The sequence below is a fragment of the Ictidomys tridecemlineatus genome, chromosome 7 (assembly GCF_052094955.1).
Source record: "Ictidomys tridecemlineatus isolate mIctTri1 chromosome 7, mIctTri1.hap1, whole genome shotgun sequence".
Lineage (NCBI taxonomy): Eukaryota > Metazoa > Chordata > Mammalia > Rodentia > Sciuridae > Ictidomys > Ictidomys tridecemlineatus.
Window position 1 is genome coordinate 29858206 of NC_135483.1, and position 19325 is coordinate 29877530.

Genomic DNA, 19325 nt, shown 5'->3' on the forward strand with positions numbered 1-19325 from the left:
AATAAAGTGTTCCTTCCATTCAATTGAAGAGAAGGCCATAAAGTCAAGAATAAAGCAGTTTGTATTTTTAAAAAAATTTATTGAGCATCCCTATCTGTTCTTTATATAACTGTAGTTCTCCAAATGCAAGAAGAAACTGTTTCTACACTGAAGCATCTCTGAAAAGTAGTAACAACTTGAATTTAGTTAGCCAGGTCTGGTTTGGATCAGCTAATATACTTTGCAGAAGGGATTATCTAAATTAAGCTTTTCTTCCTCCCCAAGGAATGTTAGGGGCTGTATCTGGGTATGTGACTTACTAGCTTTGAGTATGATGGGGCCTTCTCAGCCAAGGCGGTGAGTTGGCCCTTAGAAGTGTCACCATCTCTTTGGCAGAACAAGGAGAAATATTTTATGGATAGGATTACACTACACAAGCATGCTGAGAGTTCCTGCTGATTTACATCCTGACAAATTAAATGCCTCACTTGTAGGATTGAAAACGGATTTTTGGCCTCATTAGATTCACTTCTTTACCCCCTAGATAGCCAAAAGCACAAAGCAAGAACTGGATTAGCAATATTAATTCTACTGTTTGTTTTCTTACCAAGAGAGTGGGGGTGGTTCTGAGAATCTTCCAGTTTACTCTCTTTAGGAAACATTGTTTTTATTTGGTTGGATGCGACACTAATCACAAAATGTGGTTTTGGTTCTTACTTCAAGGAAAAGGCATTTGGAAGTATATATATAACCCAGTTATATAACTGAAATTACACAACCAAGAACCCAAGTAAATGGAAAACATTAATAATTACCCTTCTCATAAGGAGGCAGGAGCACAAAGTTGGTGTGCATAATTGTCAACTTTTATTAAATTCCTTCAGTGTTAAATTCCTCCAGTGCTTTTGCTTAAAAACAATGGAAAAAAGAAGTGTACAGGGAAAGATATCATAATGCAGTTTCCTTCAACAGAACCAAATATGAGACTGGATCTTTTAGTCTAATGGAGAGAATATTTGGCTATGATTCAAGGCATGTACACATCTTATACACAACCCCAACTTTTCCACAGACAGGCAAAAGAAGTTTCCAGAAGAAATATTTTGTGTTGCAACAAGGTATACAGAAAGGGAAAATCAGTACTCCTTCTGTATAAAAAAAGCAATGAAGCATATGGGTTTTCTTGATAATTATGTTGAACATGCAGGTGAAGATGAGGGAAATCTCAGAGTGAAGTGAGCTCTACATATGGTGGCAATTCCAAAGTAGTTCAAGCCATACTAGCTGCTCCCTACCTCTTTATTATAATGTAAATGTCTAAGCCAGGTGCTTTTCATTCACTATTGGTAAGCCTCTAACCAATTCTGCAAACTATGTTTTATTATTTTCATTTTACACATTAAAAAACTGAAGTTCACAGAGATCAAATAACTTGCCCTTGACCAAAGAGTCAAAGTATGGCAAAATGAAAGTTTAAGTCCATGACAATTTTATGCATTAATTATTATAAAAATATTTTTACAACATGATGCAGCCTAAAGTATAATTGATGTGGTTGTCAAGTTAGTCTCTTAACACAAACAAGTATAAAACTGAAGAAAGTGGTAGGCCAGTTGTTTTTGGCCTACCACTGTACACATCATTATTTAGTCCTTCTAATATTGGCATAGGAGATATAAACTATTTATTTTACATTGGAAATTCACTGAACTTTTTTTGACAAGCCTCATCTATCTTCCAATTGGAGTTATGGGAAATTATTAAGTTAATTAATTGTAAGTGATTGAAATTTTGTACAATTTCAATAGACCAAATTATGCATTACAAACAAATTACTGAAATGGCCTAATAAAGTAGAGGTGCTTTCATTGTTAATATGCCTAAAGAAATGAAAAGTTATGTCACTGCCTTTTAAATTGAAGCTCGCTTCCATTTGATAAGTTCTTTGAAAAATACTAAAATAAAACCTTGCTAAGTTCTAGCATTGGATTAGGTTGAATTATATTTGCTGTGGATAGCAGGGATAGAGGAAGCATATTTTTTAGAATGCATTTTAAAAATTTTATTTCATTTTCATTAAAAATTTTATTTCATTCCTTGTAAATAGAACATGTGTAGGCTTATTGAAAAGAACACTATCTATTTTCCTTTCAATTTTCTTTCTAAAAATTATTTTTAGTTGTAGATGGACCCAATACCTTTATTTTATTTACTCATTTTCACATGGTGCTGAGGATCGAACCCAGTGCCTCACGTGGGCTAGGCAAGCTTTCTACCACGGAGCTATAACCCCAGCCCTCAAATTTTTAAGCAATGAAATTAGTGGTATATAGCATCTTTCTTCTTTTAAATTTCAATTACCTCAGGATCTTAGAGTGAAAATAGAATTCTGATCAAATTGGAAATTGAAGGGTCATCTGCATTTTTCCCTTTCCCTGATCTCTGCAACTCACTAATCACTGTTGTTATTTATTCCCCCTCTTAAATACTTTTTCCAATCCATCCTGTCTTTGCATTCCCACTGACTATGTCTTAGACCAGACTCCTATTATCTCTTGTCGAGGCCATTGCAATGACCTCTGGGTCTCAAGCTTTATGCCAACCAAACCTAATTCTCAGACACTGCCAAGGTCTTTGTGAAATGCAAGTCAGACTGTTGCTGTCTTTTAAGGCCCTTCTAACCCCCTAATGATTCCCTGTAACTGACTGAAGGTTCAAGTTCTTCACACAGGGTAAAGTCTGTGATGGCTATAATGATATTTTTGCAGTGTTACTTCTGCCAGTCTTAATTTTTGGAAGGTATGACCTAATAGCTCAGAGCATGAGCTTTGAGGTTAATCTGCCTGGGTTCCTGCTGCAACCATCATACATTATTGTGTGACTTTGGGCAGGTTAACCTAGAATCTCCATGGTTTGATTTACTAATTTATAATAAAGGGATGATGATAACAATGCTGTGTGGAGCTGAAATGAAGATTAATTGAGTGACAGCATGCAACTCACTAAGAACAGTGCCTGCAGGCACAGTACCATTGAATCATGTTAATGTGTCAGTGTCCTGCTCAACAGATATTATCTCTAACAGAGCTGATATTTGCTTTGCCTGGCACGGCTGATATTTACTATCTAACTCACAAACTCCTGTTCATTCTTGAAAACTTGGGGCACATGTCACCCCTTCTGAGAGTCCTCTGTAGCTTCCAGGTAGACAGTCATCCCAATTTTTATGATAGCACCGTACCTTTGTTTCCCCTGGTTGACTTATATCATGAATTTACAACACATATGTGCTTCTGTGTATGTATGCATGTGTTTATTTCATCTGTAGCTACACTATTAGACAATGATCTTCTGATTAATAATACATAGTTTTTCTATTCTTGGGCACAATTCTCCTCACATGTCATATGTACTCGTGTTTGTTAAATGCCAAATGAATAACTCACGGGGCAATGTCCCAGTAGTTCTGTCACAACCAATGCTTTTTATCTACACATATACACAAACACACTTTCACACAGTAAAACAAAAAATACTTTTAGTGAAAAATACAAATCATATTTTACATTAAATATTATAAATCCATTAATTGTTCATAAATAAAATGGTGTTTATGTCATTAATTCTGCATTCCCAAAGGCCTGCTGCATGGTGTCCAACTTTATCAATCCAGACTCTTAAGTTCCCTAATTCAGCCCAACTTTTTAACTTCTGCCAGGATCTGCCCAGTCCATTTTAGACTCATGGCTCTTTACCACATTTCTCTGATAAATATTTTGAAAGTCTAATTTAATATAAACATTAAATTATATAGACATACACTCAATTACAGGTTAAAGTCTTGCTAATTCTACACTAAATCCACCATTCCCCCGCCCCTTGCAGAGAATCTTCATTAACAGATTAGCAGTTTGGTATTTATTCTTTCAGACTTTTCTTTGAATATACCAATATATACGTATCTATTGTGTGTTCTTATTTCTCTGTATATTTACACAAATACACACTGATACACAATTGAAAACATGTACATATTTATATGCTGGGTGTATATGGGTATAGACTTTAATTACACATATAGCTATATACAGTTTTATTTCAATTTTTCTTAAAGAATAAGTAGCAACACATTTTTGTAGACATACTATAATTAATAAATTGTTATATTTTATATTAATAAATAGATAACTTACTAGAACTAGAATTCATGATATAAAATTTTTGGAAATATTGACAAGTTATCCGTGAACTTTATGTTCTCTCCAAGTGAACATAGCTTTCTAATTTCCCAAAACTTGGCTACCTGCATCTTTTTATATTTATTAACCATTTGCATTTTTTCTGTGCCTACTCTAGTTACAGGTTTCTCATTTTTCTATTAGATTATTCATCTTTGCTTTATTAACTCACAGAAGCTCTTAAATAAATATTAAAGCTTTGTCTTATATGTTGCAATTATTTTGTCAAGTTAATTATTTATTGTCTAACCTATATTTTAATGAAAGTATGTTTTTATGTCATGAAAGTTATCAGTCTTTTTTTCTTGATTTATTGATTTCACAACATATTTAACTTATTCTTATTTACCCTAAACCTTAAAAATTTTATCTTCTAATGTTTACTTAAAGCATCTATACTCTGCTATTTAACAAAAGTGATTTCAGATTTTGAAAGAAAATGTACTATTCAAATTAGAAACTTAAAGAATAAATTTAACCAGGAAAAAAATAAAACCCTTTACAAATCCATATCTGCCACACATGTCAACACTATACATATTAAAAAATAATGAAAAGTTGAAAAATTTGTAAATAAATTCAGTCAGGAAATAATGAGCAGGTTTCTATATTTTAATATCTTCCTTCTTGTTGGAGGGGCTATATTTACACACTCACCCCATGAATTCATTGGCTGCTATGTTAAGAGCTCTATTGTGGGAAACAGTTTGAAAGGGAGTGATTTTTCTGTGAAAGTTTCAAGATGTGTTCAATGATTTAAAGTATTTCCAATAAGATATGTTGTAGAAAACAGACGGTACAGAATGGGGGAGGGGACATCAACCAAAAACGTCAAATGGGGCTTTGTGTACATTCATTTAGAACCTTTTACTGAAGTTCAACGTCTAGATTATTTTGTTTATTTTATTCTTCATTAAAGTGCACCTCTGTCTCAAGCTAGAAGTCAAGTGCCAAAATCCTATGCATGTCTCTTCTCAAAGTATTTCCAGAAAGATGGGAAACAGGAAGTACTGAAAATCCTGTGAGAAACTCTCTTTTTGTATTTCTAGCTCAATTTGTATAGATTTAGTGCACGCTACTTCATATATTGTTGTTCTGTAGAACACTAATCCTAAAAGATGCATCTTAATAAAATCTTTATTTAATGTAGGCTCCTCAAAATCTTGACAATGGAATTCTTGTTTTGCTTAATGAAGATATACTGAATGCACTCCAGAAAATGATCCATTAGAGTTTGGAGCAAGTACCCAGTTTTGTGTTATGCATTTAAACCTAAGCTTATATTGTTATTGAAGGCAATCATCAACCAAAGTGACTACTTTGTCTACCTAATTTTAGGACCATGGAGCTGGGATGTTGTCTTAAAGATCAACTCTATATCTAGAGGTCTGTGTGCCTAGCTGACATAGCATCTCCCAACTTACCATTAGGAGAAATGATAAAGAATCAACAAAAACTTTCAGGGTCAAAATGAATCATGATCAGTACTTTGAATAAAAAAAATAAATTTAATGTTAGAGGTGTTAAAGTAGAGCAGTACTGATGAAAATCTAAGTTCAGATTATTGAAACTATTTTAACAAAGAAATTTTTATTTTATACATGGGAAAGATGGAGGAGGTTCAAATATTGTGAAAGACAAATTCCCAAAATAACTGGATGGAGAGAAGCAAACGTGAAGGCAATGTCAAGGTGATGTCTTGATTTCTGTTAGAACATAATTACATTGAACATATTACATTATTTTATTTGAAAGAGATGAGATGGTGGCACATGCCTGCAATCTCCGAGACTTCAGGAGTCTGAGACAGGAGGGATAACAAATTCAAAGCCAGACTGGGTGACTTAGCAAGATCTTGTTTCAAAATTAAAAAAAATAAAGAAAAAGGGGTGGGGATGTAGGGCCCCTCTGGGTTTGATCCTCAATACGAGAGAGAGAGAGAGAGAGAGAGAGAGAGAGAGAGAGAGAGAGAGAGAGAGAGAGGAGAAAGAGAGAGAGAGAGAGAGAGAGAGAGAGAGAGAGAGAGAGAGAGAGAGAGAGGGGAGACTATAGTTAGTGCTTAGTGCTTATTTTCAAAGCAGTGGGATATGTCACGGGCAGATTTCTAGTCTGACAAGTTAGAAGACATGTGTTTTACCCTGATTCTGACACTTAATATCTGCATGATTGGGGGATATTTAGATTATTACCTATATACTAGGGCTTGCAAGATTTACTTAGTCTGTATCACTATTGCTTTAAGAATCAAAGTACATAAGATTTTTTTTAATGCTACACAGCTATAATGGTATATTACAAACATGTGATGATAACTAGAGATAGTTAAAATTTTCTGGCAAGTAAATTTTGGATTCAAACTGTTTTGGAAGTGGTGAGGAGGAAGGGCTGACTTCCAAAGTAGATAATAACCAATGGATGAGAAGAATCAAAGAGGAGAGAAGAGTGTCTTGGAAGCCAGGCATGAAAAGAAGATGAAATAGTGGGATGAAAGTCCTCAAAGGAAATGGAAGGGTCAAGAAGCCAGGAGTCTCCCTGAAGAAGTCTAGAAAATTATTATTAACATAAAAGATTAATGAATAAGTCAGAGAATGACCATTAAGGGTCGTTAAAAAGTTTCAAATGAAGAAAGAATATGGGAAAATTATTAGAAGAGAAAATTACCTGGTAGGACCTGCCATTTGGGAAACAATGTGCCAGTCATGTGACATGTGTCCAATGTGCTTGTGGTTGTCATCATGTAACCTGGATTTCCAAATCCTGTGAGATATCCATGCTACAGAGCAGCTTCTTTTTTCTGTGACAATCCCTTCTTCACCTTACATGAATATCTCTTCTAAGGTATCAGGCTTTGTGGATGTCCTTTGATACCTGATAGTCATGGTACATTGACGTTTCTTTAGTAAATTATGAAAATTAGTGTACTTTCCATTGTGCTAATGCAAGTCTTTTCTTCCACAAGTCAGTTTCCAGAACTGCTTCCTTTGATAACAGGACTTCTTTGACCAGCTTTTAATTTTCAGGTCTTTCCAAATTAAAGTTAAAAAATAAAACAAAAAATAAAAAATGAAAAACAATTTTGATTTTATACATGGGAAGGATGGGAAGGTTCAAATATTGTGAAAGACAAGTTCCCAAAATAACGAGATGGAGAGATTATCTTCAGGGAGTTTAAAAAATAAAACAAAACAAGCAAAAAAACCTACCTCCTTCATTGGCATCTCAGATAGCAGCTGTCTCTAAGTACATGCCTTCTTACAGAAGGCATACATCAAAAGTAGGTAATAATGCAAAAATATGAGAAAATATATTATGTCTGAACAAGAAGCTTCTTATAGTTTGTGTTTCTTTCTTTTTTTTTTTTTTAAATTTGAGGTTTCCTCGCCAAAAATACTTAGACCAGGAATAGCATCATTTTATATTTTATATAACTATTGGTACAGCAACTAATAAATATAAGATGTATATAAAAGAGGATATATTACCTACTGATTAGGAAAACTGGAAGCCAGGGATCATCATATTTCAGATAACAATGTTAATTCAAAACATTTATCCAGTTTTATAAGACTTTATAAGACTTTCAAATTTGGAGCTATACATGATCATCATTTTAATGAATGCCCAGGTTTTCTGATAAGATACTTTAACTCCTGTGAATTTAAAAGACAATTTTTTAAAATAAGTTAGTGACACTAGATATGATAATCTTGCATCTGATTATTACTCCAGTAATGGAAACAAAGGTAATTAAAAAACAAACTGAGAATGAGCTGAGGCATCAGTTGTGGTTAATTCTCAGAGGGGAAAGCCCAAATTCACCAGACAACAGAGAAAACCTCCTTTGCCATCCAAGCGCACTCAACACTTTAGCAGTAGGTCGGGCGACATTGTTAACCAATGGAGATAATAGAGAAGTTGTTTCTTCTTTCTTTTTACTACAAATATCTCTAACAGCACTGAGTTACTGGCACAGAAGGAACTACTAAAGGATGAGTCATAACTACCCCTTAGAGATCCTGTTTTTCATCTTCCTCTGATGTCCTTGCTGAGGTTTTTCATTTCCAAAAAAGGTTTTCTAAAATAAAAGTGACCATCACATTTTCCTCAATCAACTACAGCCAAGATCTGTCCAATTTGGGTTTGCTGTAAGGTCAGCAAAGGGCAGGGCTCCTTTCTTTGCTGGTGTCCAGTAGAATGGAGGCAACTCAGAAGAGAAGCTTGCCTTTTCTGACCTTGCATAAAACACCAAGAGCAACCCCTGATAGGTCTCCATGTGAATGCTGCAAGTGTGAACTAGACACACTATATGGAAAGTCGTGTAAGGTAGGATCTTCGGCTCAGCTTCACAAGCAACTTTTTCTGGCACGTTCTTCTCTAAAGAGTTTTGTTGTTGTTGTTGTTGTTGTTGTTTTGTTGTTTGTTTGTTTTTTTAGCAAAGATCTTAATATCCAAGAGCACATCTTGCCATGATTTCTCCATGTATATAAAAGATAACCAGATATTCCAGCTTGCCCCCTAGTACAGAGTTGGAAAGTTTGACTCTTCAAACACACTCCATTGTACCATTTAAGTATTAAACTTAAAATACTCCCTAGTGTCTTCTTTATGAAACTTAAGGAAATGACTATTGCTCAGAGTATTAAGTGCCCATTTCGGTATGCTGCATTTGAATAACACCTTGTAAACCAAGGACTGGTTGAACCCTCTGAAAACAGAACTGAGAAAATCAAATAAGCCTTTCTCCCGAGGAATAAAGTATATTGAATACTCTATAAAAAGTAAATGCTTAAATGCTTTTTATCTCAAGTCAGTTTCCAGGATCCAAGAGGGCTTCTACATTCTCTGTCACTTTCATGTGCAATATACTAGGAGAGGATCATTAAAAGAGCTCTGAGAGGAGGAAGGTTCTCAGTTTAAGATCACATCACATTGAACAAAGCATCCCAAGTCCTTTTGTAAGACGCTGAGGGGCCTAAAGAAATCTTCCTCTCCTGATTTACAGAGTGATGTCATTAAGCCTCACCCGAAAGCTCAGATTGGAAATAAAGGAAATTAGTAGTTAACATGATCTGGTATCAAAAACACCAAGGATTTCTGACCTCAGATAGCTAACTTTCTGGTCCTATAGACTCTACATCAAATATACTCTTTCCTCACCCGACAAAAACTACTGTGAAATTTAATCAGTTTAAATCATATTTAATTTCAATCAATGTGAAAGTTTCAAAATCCCAAATGAATAAAGAAAAGTAAATGAAAAAGTACATCCTATGTTTTGTTCATATTTTTTCTAAACCATCTTACCTGTTTCTATTAGACCATTACCTTAATGAAAGCTATGTTGCAACTTATCTAGGCTATAATTGTCTGAGTCTAAACCAGCAACCCTAGTTATACAAGATCTACCCCAGGAAATTAATTAGACTTAGGAAGCAAATATTACTTTGACAATATCTGGCATTCTTAATAATTCTTTATTTGACATGTTATATGTACAATTCCTATTTTAAACTCTATAGACTCTTGAGCCTCTTTAAAAAAAATAAGTTTCATGGTGAAATACTTAATTTAATTTTCTAATCTTAAATTCAGGAACTAGTTAAATTACTGTTTATTTTTGTACAGTATTTTAAAAAATAACTTTCACTTCCTTGTAGTTTATTAGAACATAAAATCTTAGAAATGGAGGGAAAACATAAGGAGGAGTTGGACACCTTAAAAGAAGAGAAAGAGAACCTCCAAGGTTTGGTTACTCGTCAGACATACATAATCCAGGAGCTGGAGAGACAGCTGAACAGAGCTACCACCAACAACAGTGTTCTGCAGAAGCAGCAGCTGGAGCTGATGGACACGGTCCACAACCTCGTCAGCCTCTGCACTAAAGAAGGTGGTAAGAATTTCTTCCTTGCTTTGGTTTTGTAAATACCTTATTTTATATGAGCAAATAGTTATTAGATATCATCTTCTCTCTAAGGCATTGATTGCTGTGTGAAAACAGCAAACAGCAGGTGAACTTTTCTTTTTTTTTTTTTTTTGGAAATATATGTGAGCTTTTATTTTTTTGACAGTTTGTTATGTTCTTAATTTCAGAGAATATATTCCTAAATTCAAATTTGTGAATCCACAATATTTTTTCTAGAAGAGTTTTATAACTTCTTTTGTTTTTCATCTTTTTAAACCTTAGACAATCTATTGCACTGCCATGGATAAAAATTTGATATTATGATGTTAGACACTTAATCATGTCGGATAGAAATTAGCCAAAGCTAAAGATTACTTCAGATGGCTGGGAAGAGTTTCAGGAATGTCCCCATTTAAAAGTTAGTATCTTTGAACCGCCGGGGAACTACCAGCTGATGATTTTTGTCAATATAGTGGATTTTTAAAGAAGAAAGATCTTATGAAAACTCATATTGCTTACATTTTGGGGAGAGAATGAGGAAATTAGTGGAGGAAAATGGTGAAAATGGTGCTTTCAAAGGAAAGGAAATTAGGGACAGTGCCCAAAATTAAAATGAATGAGAAAATATGATTATTATTAAAAGTATTTTTTTTAAGATCATTTGTCCTTAGTTTTATTCAGGGAAGATTTAACTGAGGTGACAGGCATATTTTTTTTCCCTAGGACATCTTTGTAATGATAGAAATTGTAATTTTTTTATCTCACTAATATCTGGAGCCATGTAGCCATTGGAAATATCTGCAGACTTCTCTCTCTTTAGAGTACCTCCATCTATTCACCTGTCTACCCACCAATTTTGAATGAGTGCCTCTGGTGAACATCTGTCCATAGACAGCAGAACTTCTTTCCCAAGACCACTTGGATCTTCAGAGCATGGGGCTTGAGGTCACCTTCTGTAGTGCTACTCTCTATCCAGCCTTTCTCTGAGTGAAAATGGCATAAATGGTGATGAGTGAAAGTTCCAGTAACTTCTGCAAGTTACTGGAGTCATTGAGCTGTGGCTTATGCAACCATCCTATGCTGGCTCATGCATATGCAATGTATACATGCGGGGGCTCCTTTAATTTAATCATGAACTTGAGTGACATGAAGAATTAGCTTGAATTCAAACTTTCATGTATAGATATGAATATAGAAGATAACTCTGTATTAAGTGATCGTGTTTTAATGACATTTCACATTTCTCTGTTACACTCCATTACCTTGAGTTATATCTCCTTTAGATAGTCTAAACAAGCCTTTAATATACTTTGTAAAGTAACATTTTTTTTTTAAACAGTGAGTCCCCAGAGCTCCATTTGGGTGTGCTCAGTAATGTGATTGGGAAGGGAAAAACCTGCTAATCAGTCAGAGCCTGCCAAAACCCTGAGTTGAAGCCCACTGGAAGGAAAGCATGGTAGGACTCTGCCAGAGAATTTTAATAGAGCTCATGAGTATTTAGAAATTAAGCATTAATATGAGACATATCTACTCTCATATTGAGATGAATACATTTGGGGAAAAATTGAAAACACATTTTTCTTATCATCCTGAGACTTAAAGCACATGGAGTTGGGTAGTGTTATTTTTTTTTTTTTCACAATTTTAGAGATGTCAAGCTCTGGTGATTCTCACAGAGCTCATATGTCTGCCTACTTATCATAATCTAACTTCTTTTTTTGAGTATTGTCTAATAAATATGTCTTTAAGCTTTTAGAGGCAGGGAGTGTGATGTTAAAATCAAAATTTCTGCCTAGGTTTGGAATTTGGGTGTAATGTCAAGCAACCAAGCACTAGTTTGGCTCATTTATTGAACAATTATGATGGCAACGTGATCCAATCAGGATGTGAGAAAAGTAACTGTGTGTACTCTATGATTTAGCACATGCAAAAAAGAGTAATAATAATAACAGACTGAAACTCTCTACTATTCTAGACCTCCTGCTGTAGCTTTTCCTTTTAATATGCAATCGTAAAGCAAATCATTCTTTAGCTTCAGGGGCTAGACTCTCATGTAAGAGTATTGCCTGATTTTCCAATGATTTCTGTGCTCTCGGAGCCATAGGTTTTATTTGTTTCTTGTTAATCTTTTGTTCCCTTTAATTTCAGTTAAGTATTCTAACTAAATACTTACTTTAGGACTTAGAAGAGACACAAAACTGGGAAGTTTGCTCTCAATAAGGTTTATATCAAGATGTCAATTATCTGAGGATCCTTATTTTCACTGTAGCCATAGTCTTCTCTTACTGTGAATTTAAAGTTTAAAATGGCTAATAGCATACATAGCAGTTTAAATATCAGTTACTAAAGAGAAATTTGATTTTATCAAGTCTCTCTTGTATGCCCCAAATGCTATTTATTTATATATTTGAAATTTATCCAAGGATGATTATATGTAAATAATTTACTTTTAAGTTTGTTTGTATGCAAATAGTCCAAAATCAACACATCATCACAAACACACCAAAATTTCTAAAATGTACATTTAAAATATTTTCTAAAAATATCAGAAGTTGTGTCATAGTCCAAAAGACCAAAAGCCAAAAATTTTAATTGAAACTAAAAGACTTCTTGTTTCAATTTAACCCAATCATTTGCAGAGAGACCCCTGCATATAATTCATACAACACAAGAGAATAATTTTAGTTATTAATGACAATTAATTTAAACTTTATAAAGCTATCTCAGTCTTTATAAAGTCAAGATAATTATGTTTATTTCATCATGATAACTAAATGAGATGTTCAATATAAAAACAAATGGCCAAGTGTTGAGGACACAGTTGACTCATTAAACCTTAATGCTTTCTTTCTCCTCCAAGGGACAAGATTCGATTAACACTCATTAATTAAATTCTTCCTAGAAGCAAAACTTTTTTTGCAGACAATGTGTGAATACAATGCCCTAAAGGGTTTAGCTATTGACAGTCATCCAAGAAGCTTCTTTTGCCCTCAGTTTTCTTATTTCTAAAATGTGATCCTCATATTTACTTGATGAGGTTGTGATAGACCATATATATATCACCTTTACTTATCAATTGTATAGCTCAAAATTGCTAAAAATTAATGAATTTTAATTATCTGATCACAAAGAAATGACGTTTATGATATGATGCATATGTTAATAAGCATGATTTGGTCATTACACAATGGAAACATGTATAAAAACATCAGATTTTACTTAACAAATACATATAGTTATTATTTGTCCAAAAAAGAAAAAATAAAACACCTGAACAAATAAAGTACTTAATTAACAAAAATACCTATTTTACAAATAATTTTAAAACATTAATAAAAATTAAGAAATAACATCTGTACCTGTTCATAGTAAATACTCAAAATATAGTTTTTTAAAATTTCATTTTCATGCCTTCTAAAGTGCTTGGGCTTGAAATGTACCTTTCCCCAAACATTTTGGTCTAGGAATATAATAAATATATATTGCACATAGAGAGTAACTTTTTGTAGTTCCACATGATATTTTCTATTAAAATATCTGATGCCATGAAATGCAACTTAAGCTAAGTACACCTGATGAACACATTTTCTGAAATAATTTATCAAACTTAACTGTGCATGTTCCAAACAGGCAACAGTGATGTCTTAGGCAAATAGTCATTTTTAACTGAATGTATCCATTTTGTGCGGCTTCCGGGTAACACATTTATTTTTGTCAAACTTTAGTCTGCAAACACTTGGTCGCATTTATTCTTAGAAACATTACCCACTGAAGAAATATGATCCTTAGTGTTATCACAGTGTCAAAGCTTAGCTGATTGCTTCATGCTTTTGGCAATTCACAGTTATTGCTGGAATTGAATAGTTTACATTGACAATGGCATGGAAACAAGGTTTGGAATTCTTTGGGGGAGTACTGTGACTGTCAAAAGAGTCACTAGTCATCTATGTTCACTGGTGATTAAAACATCATCACATACACTGAACACACACAGGCGAACATCATATTGTGTGACTGAGAATTTAATTCCCAATGAAATATGCACACAAAAAAAGGAAGAAGAAAAAGCAAAAATTAAAAAGAAAACTGTGTTTAGGCCCCATCATAAAATGACACAGACCAAATTTCTCACTGTCCTAATCAGCGTGGAGCACATTCCTGCTATACCAAAATGTGATTCATGAATTTATCCATTCATTCAAAAAATAGTTCTGCAACAACTGTTCTGTTTCAGATTCTCTTCTGGGGGGATAAGGATGTTTATCCATTTTCATTTAACAAATATTTGCTAAGTGACTATAGTGTGCCAGATATTGGTCAGACCAATGGGAAGGGAAAAAAAGAAAAACAGAGAAAGAAAGGAAGATGTATTTCAGTCTGTGACTTTAAGGAGCCTCAAGTCTGATAGGAGAGAAACTGGTAAATGACCAATTGTATTTCAGAATTCATTGTTGGAGGTGAGCCCAGGGGTTACTGCAGCAGCAAAGTAAACTAAGGGATATTAAAATTACAGGAAGGACACAGAAATGACTGCAGAATCCAGATTTCATTCAGTCTTCTTGAGGATTTTATTGAATGTTTAGTATGATTCTAGCAGTACTTGAATTTTACCTGGATGAACTTAGTCCTCACTCAGCAGCATGAGGGAGCTACCAAGCCCAGAACCATTATATCTTCTGGAGAATTTTCTCAAGGTTATAAAGCTGGAAAAAAGTCCATCCAGCATAGGCAGGTTGGCTTTAATGGGGAGATGATAGCCAATCCTTTAAAATGAAGAAGGACACTCCAGCGAGGCCACATACCATGTATATTTTCCAGGAATCCTGAGAGCGTGGGGTGGGAGTCCTATAAGTAGATGCACAGGTTAAGTCTCAGAATCAAGGGCAGGGGAAAAGATGAGAATAGAGAGAGAAACTGGGGAACATCAAGGAGGAAGCATTTTTGTTTTCTCCTAAAGCAATGAAGAGTCAATATATGAGGATGGCGATAACATATGCATTTTAGAAAAATCACCCTAGTCACAATGTAGGAAGAATGAACTGGAAAATTGAAAATCTTTTGAAAGCAGGGAGACTGGATAGATGTTTTTGCCACTATTTCATTAGAAAAAAAAATCTTAGCACAAGCCAGTCTTCTGAGACATGTGCAAATATGAAATTCATTTAAAATAGGTACTAACTTCCTATGAAATATAAAGAAACTAAGTACCTATTGGCAAAACATTTCTAAATAACAAACTGTTAGTAAGTGAGTGGGCTGAGACTCTGGGTCCAAACGTACAATCTGGAGTCTGTACGTTATATACTGTATTACATTGGAAAGAGAAGGTAAAGTTGATTTCCATTAGGTTCTCAAAGGGATTCCTTAGGAGAGAAATAAGGTCAGAATCAAGCAGAGGCAAGTGGAAAGTAAGTGAGGGAGATTTAAAACTGAAATAATTATAATTCACAATAAACAATGACTTTCTAGAAGTAGGATTAAATACAACTTCCAAATTTCAAGGTTAAGTAACTGAGAAGGTGCAGATGACTTTTCAAAAATTGGGAAACAGTATGGATAGGTGGGACTAAGCGGGAAAGAGGAGTTTAGTTTTTTGTCTATGGACTTTGGAGCCTTGGAGGCCAGCAGGCAGAGGAATAGGAACCTGGAGTTCAGAAGAGAAATCTGATTGGTGTTCTTCTCAGAAGAAGCAAGTGATAAAATCATTGAAGCTGCAATAAAATAATGACTCCTAACCATATGGAAGGGTCATAAATCCATTGGAGAATCTGACACAATTTGTAGGACATTTCCTTCCCACTTACCTCACACCCATAATGCAAGACACAGGCACACATTTGTGTCGTTTCAAAGAATTTAAAGTCCCTTTTATAAACTGATACGAGTAAAATCAAATCAGAACAGAAATTTTGGAGTTATTTATGGGACAGAAAAAGACAGAGAGAGGGAGAGAGAGAGAGAAGAAAAACTGAATTGGGGGGAAACAGTAGTGAGCAGTGTGGTAGGAAATCAAGTGAAAAGTATTCTTTTCAGCGGCAAGTGAATTTTGGAACTGGGATGTGACCTTTAATAGCAAGACTCAACTGTATGACTCAAATGCATAGGATGAAGACTAAAATGAGTGAGAGGAAGTGAAAACAGAAACCATGATACTCCCAGATTCAAAAAACTTGGATGTAACAGGACAGTAACAGGTTTAGGTAGGCAGGTACACAGGGGAGAGAGACAGGAGTAAAGGAAACTTAACAATAAATATCAAGAGACACGTCCATGTTTATGTACTTATTTCCCTACTAAGATATTCAAATTTCAGCTCATAGAATCCTCTGTGAAGTTCATTTCCAAAATTCCTTTACATCATCTGAACGACATAGTGACTAATAGTGAAGATTTTTAAGTGATCTGCATTATTTGGGCTGAAGGTCTTTCCCAGAGGCTGATTGCTGTGGTATGGGACATTTGATCATTATTTTCTGTCCTCTTCAGAGGGGAAATGAAACATTTGCTTTCTTCTCAGTGCCAAGGAGTCATTTGGCTCTGTTCTCAGAATAATTCTACCATCTGAAAGGAATTTACCTCCTGTGCAGTGTCTATTGAGTTCGAGGAGTGAATTATTCAGTCAAGGAATGAGATAGGTTGAGCTTCAGGTCCCTTGAGTTAAGAATGACTTTACAAATATCAGAAACGATGGGAGGAAATTAAAACTCCTTGAATGTCACTCACATCAACATTGATAAAAATGGGAAATATCGTTTTCATTGACCAAGGAAAAGGCTTGTTTTTTTTTTTCAACCACTTGTAAATGCATAATTTAACATTAGGTAGAAAAAGAAAGAAAAATACAGGAAGTCATCCGCTGAACACCACAGTGAGTACATGTTCCCATTTAATGAGGGAAATGCTTTATCTTGACAGAAAATTCTATGTCAAACATTTACAATTTCCTTAAAATGAACTACACACTATCTAGCACTTCCTTTCATAAAACCCAATGTTAGCTTAAGTGAAAAGGGACTGTTTATTTTTGGAAATAGTATATTTCTCCTTTTTGATGGAGCATGTTATCTGCCTTTTGAAAACTCTTAATTTCTGTAAAAAAAATTGTGTGAAGAGTAGATATCTCAACTAATGATAACAAAATAAAAAATAATACAGTCCTTGACCTCTCCCATGAACTATTTCTAAACCACATCTTTTAGAGACGATTTGGAAATTTGTGGTTAATTCTCATTTAGAATTGGAGTTTCAACTTCAGAAACCAGTTGAACCATCTGCAGATGGATATCTCCTGGTTCCAGCTGAGCCTGAAAGTTACCAAAAAGACCACAAAAAAGAGTGTTTCTTTGATTACCAAGAGCAAACTCCATTCTTTTTCTTGTGATTTCATAGCCTGGCTAGCTAAAGAAAAGAAACACAAATAGTTTGAATAAAAATTTAGCTAAGTCATTTCCTGGATTCATCCACACTCAAGTCAAAGTCTGTAGATATTTTCTAAATCTAAGGACAAAAGGGAACAGCTGGCATTGGTTACAGATAAGTTACAGTATTTACATGGAACCAAATGACACCCATGATTATTCTCAGAGACAATAAGAAAAAAAAAGTTTATTTAATGTATGTATATCATGAACTATGGAGTGAATTTTTTTTTTATATTTTAAGGGGAAAAAATAAGTAAAATCTGAGAAATGCTACAACTGTATATCTGGTTTCAAATGTATATAAATAATATTTATTTTTAGTATAGTATTTTACTGAAAGTCAGTTTAAAGAACATTTGTAACTTGTGGTAGAAGGGACTGGGGTTGCAGCTCAGTGCAGAGTACTTGTGGAACATGAACTAGGCCCAGGGTTCTCTCCTCAGCACTGCAAAAATAAATAAATGAAACTAGTCATGCAGGACATTTTCAGCTTTCTATGCAAAGTCATAATTTATTTATAACTCAAGAACACCAACATTTTAACTAATTTTGAATCTCACTCTATCACTGGCTAGGATTTTGACATCCCAAGTGGGACCATCCCAGAGATACAGTCATATCAATACAGTACCTCTCAAGGAAGATGCTCCCCTTTAATAGGTTTACAAAAAAAAAACTCAGGTTACTAAATGTAATATCTGTTCAGTCAAACCCTTATTTGTGTATGTATCACATCTATGCATAAAGTCACAATAATTTTTAGGTGTGAACATTCTGATTTCATGATGAGTTCTTTTAGGACAATGAGTTTGAACTTTGGGTTTAGTTTTATGTAGAGATTGAGTTGCAGAGGGAGGATCGGCCAGTTGTTTAGTGCTCTTGTTCACACAGACACACACATATATACACATAAAGCTAGTCTCAATTGTAACTCACCCTCCAGACTATCTCCCTGGAGCTAGGACTTTGACTATGAAGGTTTCCTCACCATGTCTTGGAGCAGCCATGATGGATGCCTTCAGAGTACAGGAGGTGGCATTTTGGAAGGAACAGGATTCAGACTCTCTGAGTTCTAGTCCTAGCTCTACTACCCAGTGGCTTAACATATCTACACCAGATGCCTTAGGGTTTGTCTCGTATCCTAGACAAAACACCACACTACATGATTCCTATCAATTTTTCCATACCTTCTCTTGATTTTGTGCCCTACTATTGCCTCAGGAAGCCCCATGATCACTGTAGAAGTCCAAGTAGATACCCAACTGGTAGTCAAATACTATTCTTCAAGTATATTATACCACAAGTATAAGAATCAAAGTGACATATTTGTGGTAACAGTAAACCCTCCTTTACTTAAAACTTCCAATGAAAACTTCTGTGTATGTCAGTTTTCAAAAGCATCTGGCAGCTACTTTCTATGCCTACAACATTGACCAAGGACTTTCATTACATTTTTCATAGCTTATTTGTCCCCTCATAATAAGGCACAAAAATATACCCTTTAAACTCTTCCACATGCAGGGGAAGTCTTTTGTGCAAAATCAATACATTTTAGTCAGGCTGAAAACATTACATGGAAAATTAACACACATGAGACACCTGAAATATTTTTGTTCATGAAGTGACTTTCTGAATCAGTGCAAGGGTCATACAGTATTCACAACTTCCCAACAGGGTGCCCAAAGAGAAAACATAGAAATAAATTGTTTTAGACAGTTTTTTTTTTTTCTGCTCTGACTTAAAAGACCCAACCAGCACAACTGTAAAGGAGGAAAAGTTTATTCC

The 19325-nt window shown here is 34.5% G+C and overlaps 1 protein-coding gene across 3 annotated transcripts in view; it reads left to right on the forward strand.

Moving 5' to 3' along the window:
• The window catches only part of Angpt1 (angiopoietin 1), a 223852-nt gene that overhangs the window by 141013 nt on the left and 63514 nt on the right, over positions 1-19325 (forward strand). For 2 of the 3 annotated variants that reach the window (XM_005316250.5, XM_078016780.1), the window contains exon 4: positions 9875-10107. In XM_005316250.5, coding sequence (XP_005316307.1) covers positions 9875-10107 — 233 coding nt within the window. The remainder of the gene's footprint in view (positions 1-9874; positions 10108-19325) is intronic. The other variant, XM_005316251.5, reaches the window with a different exon arrangement.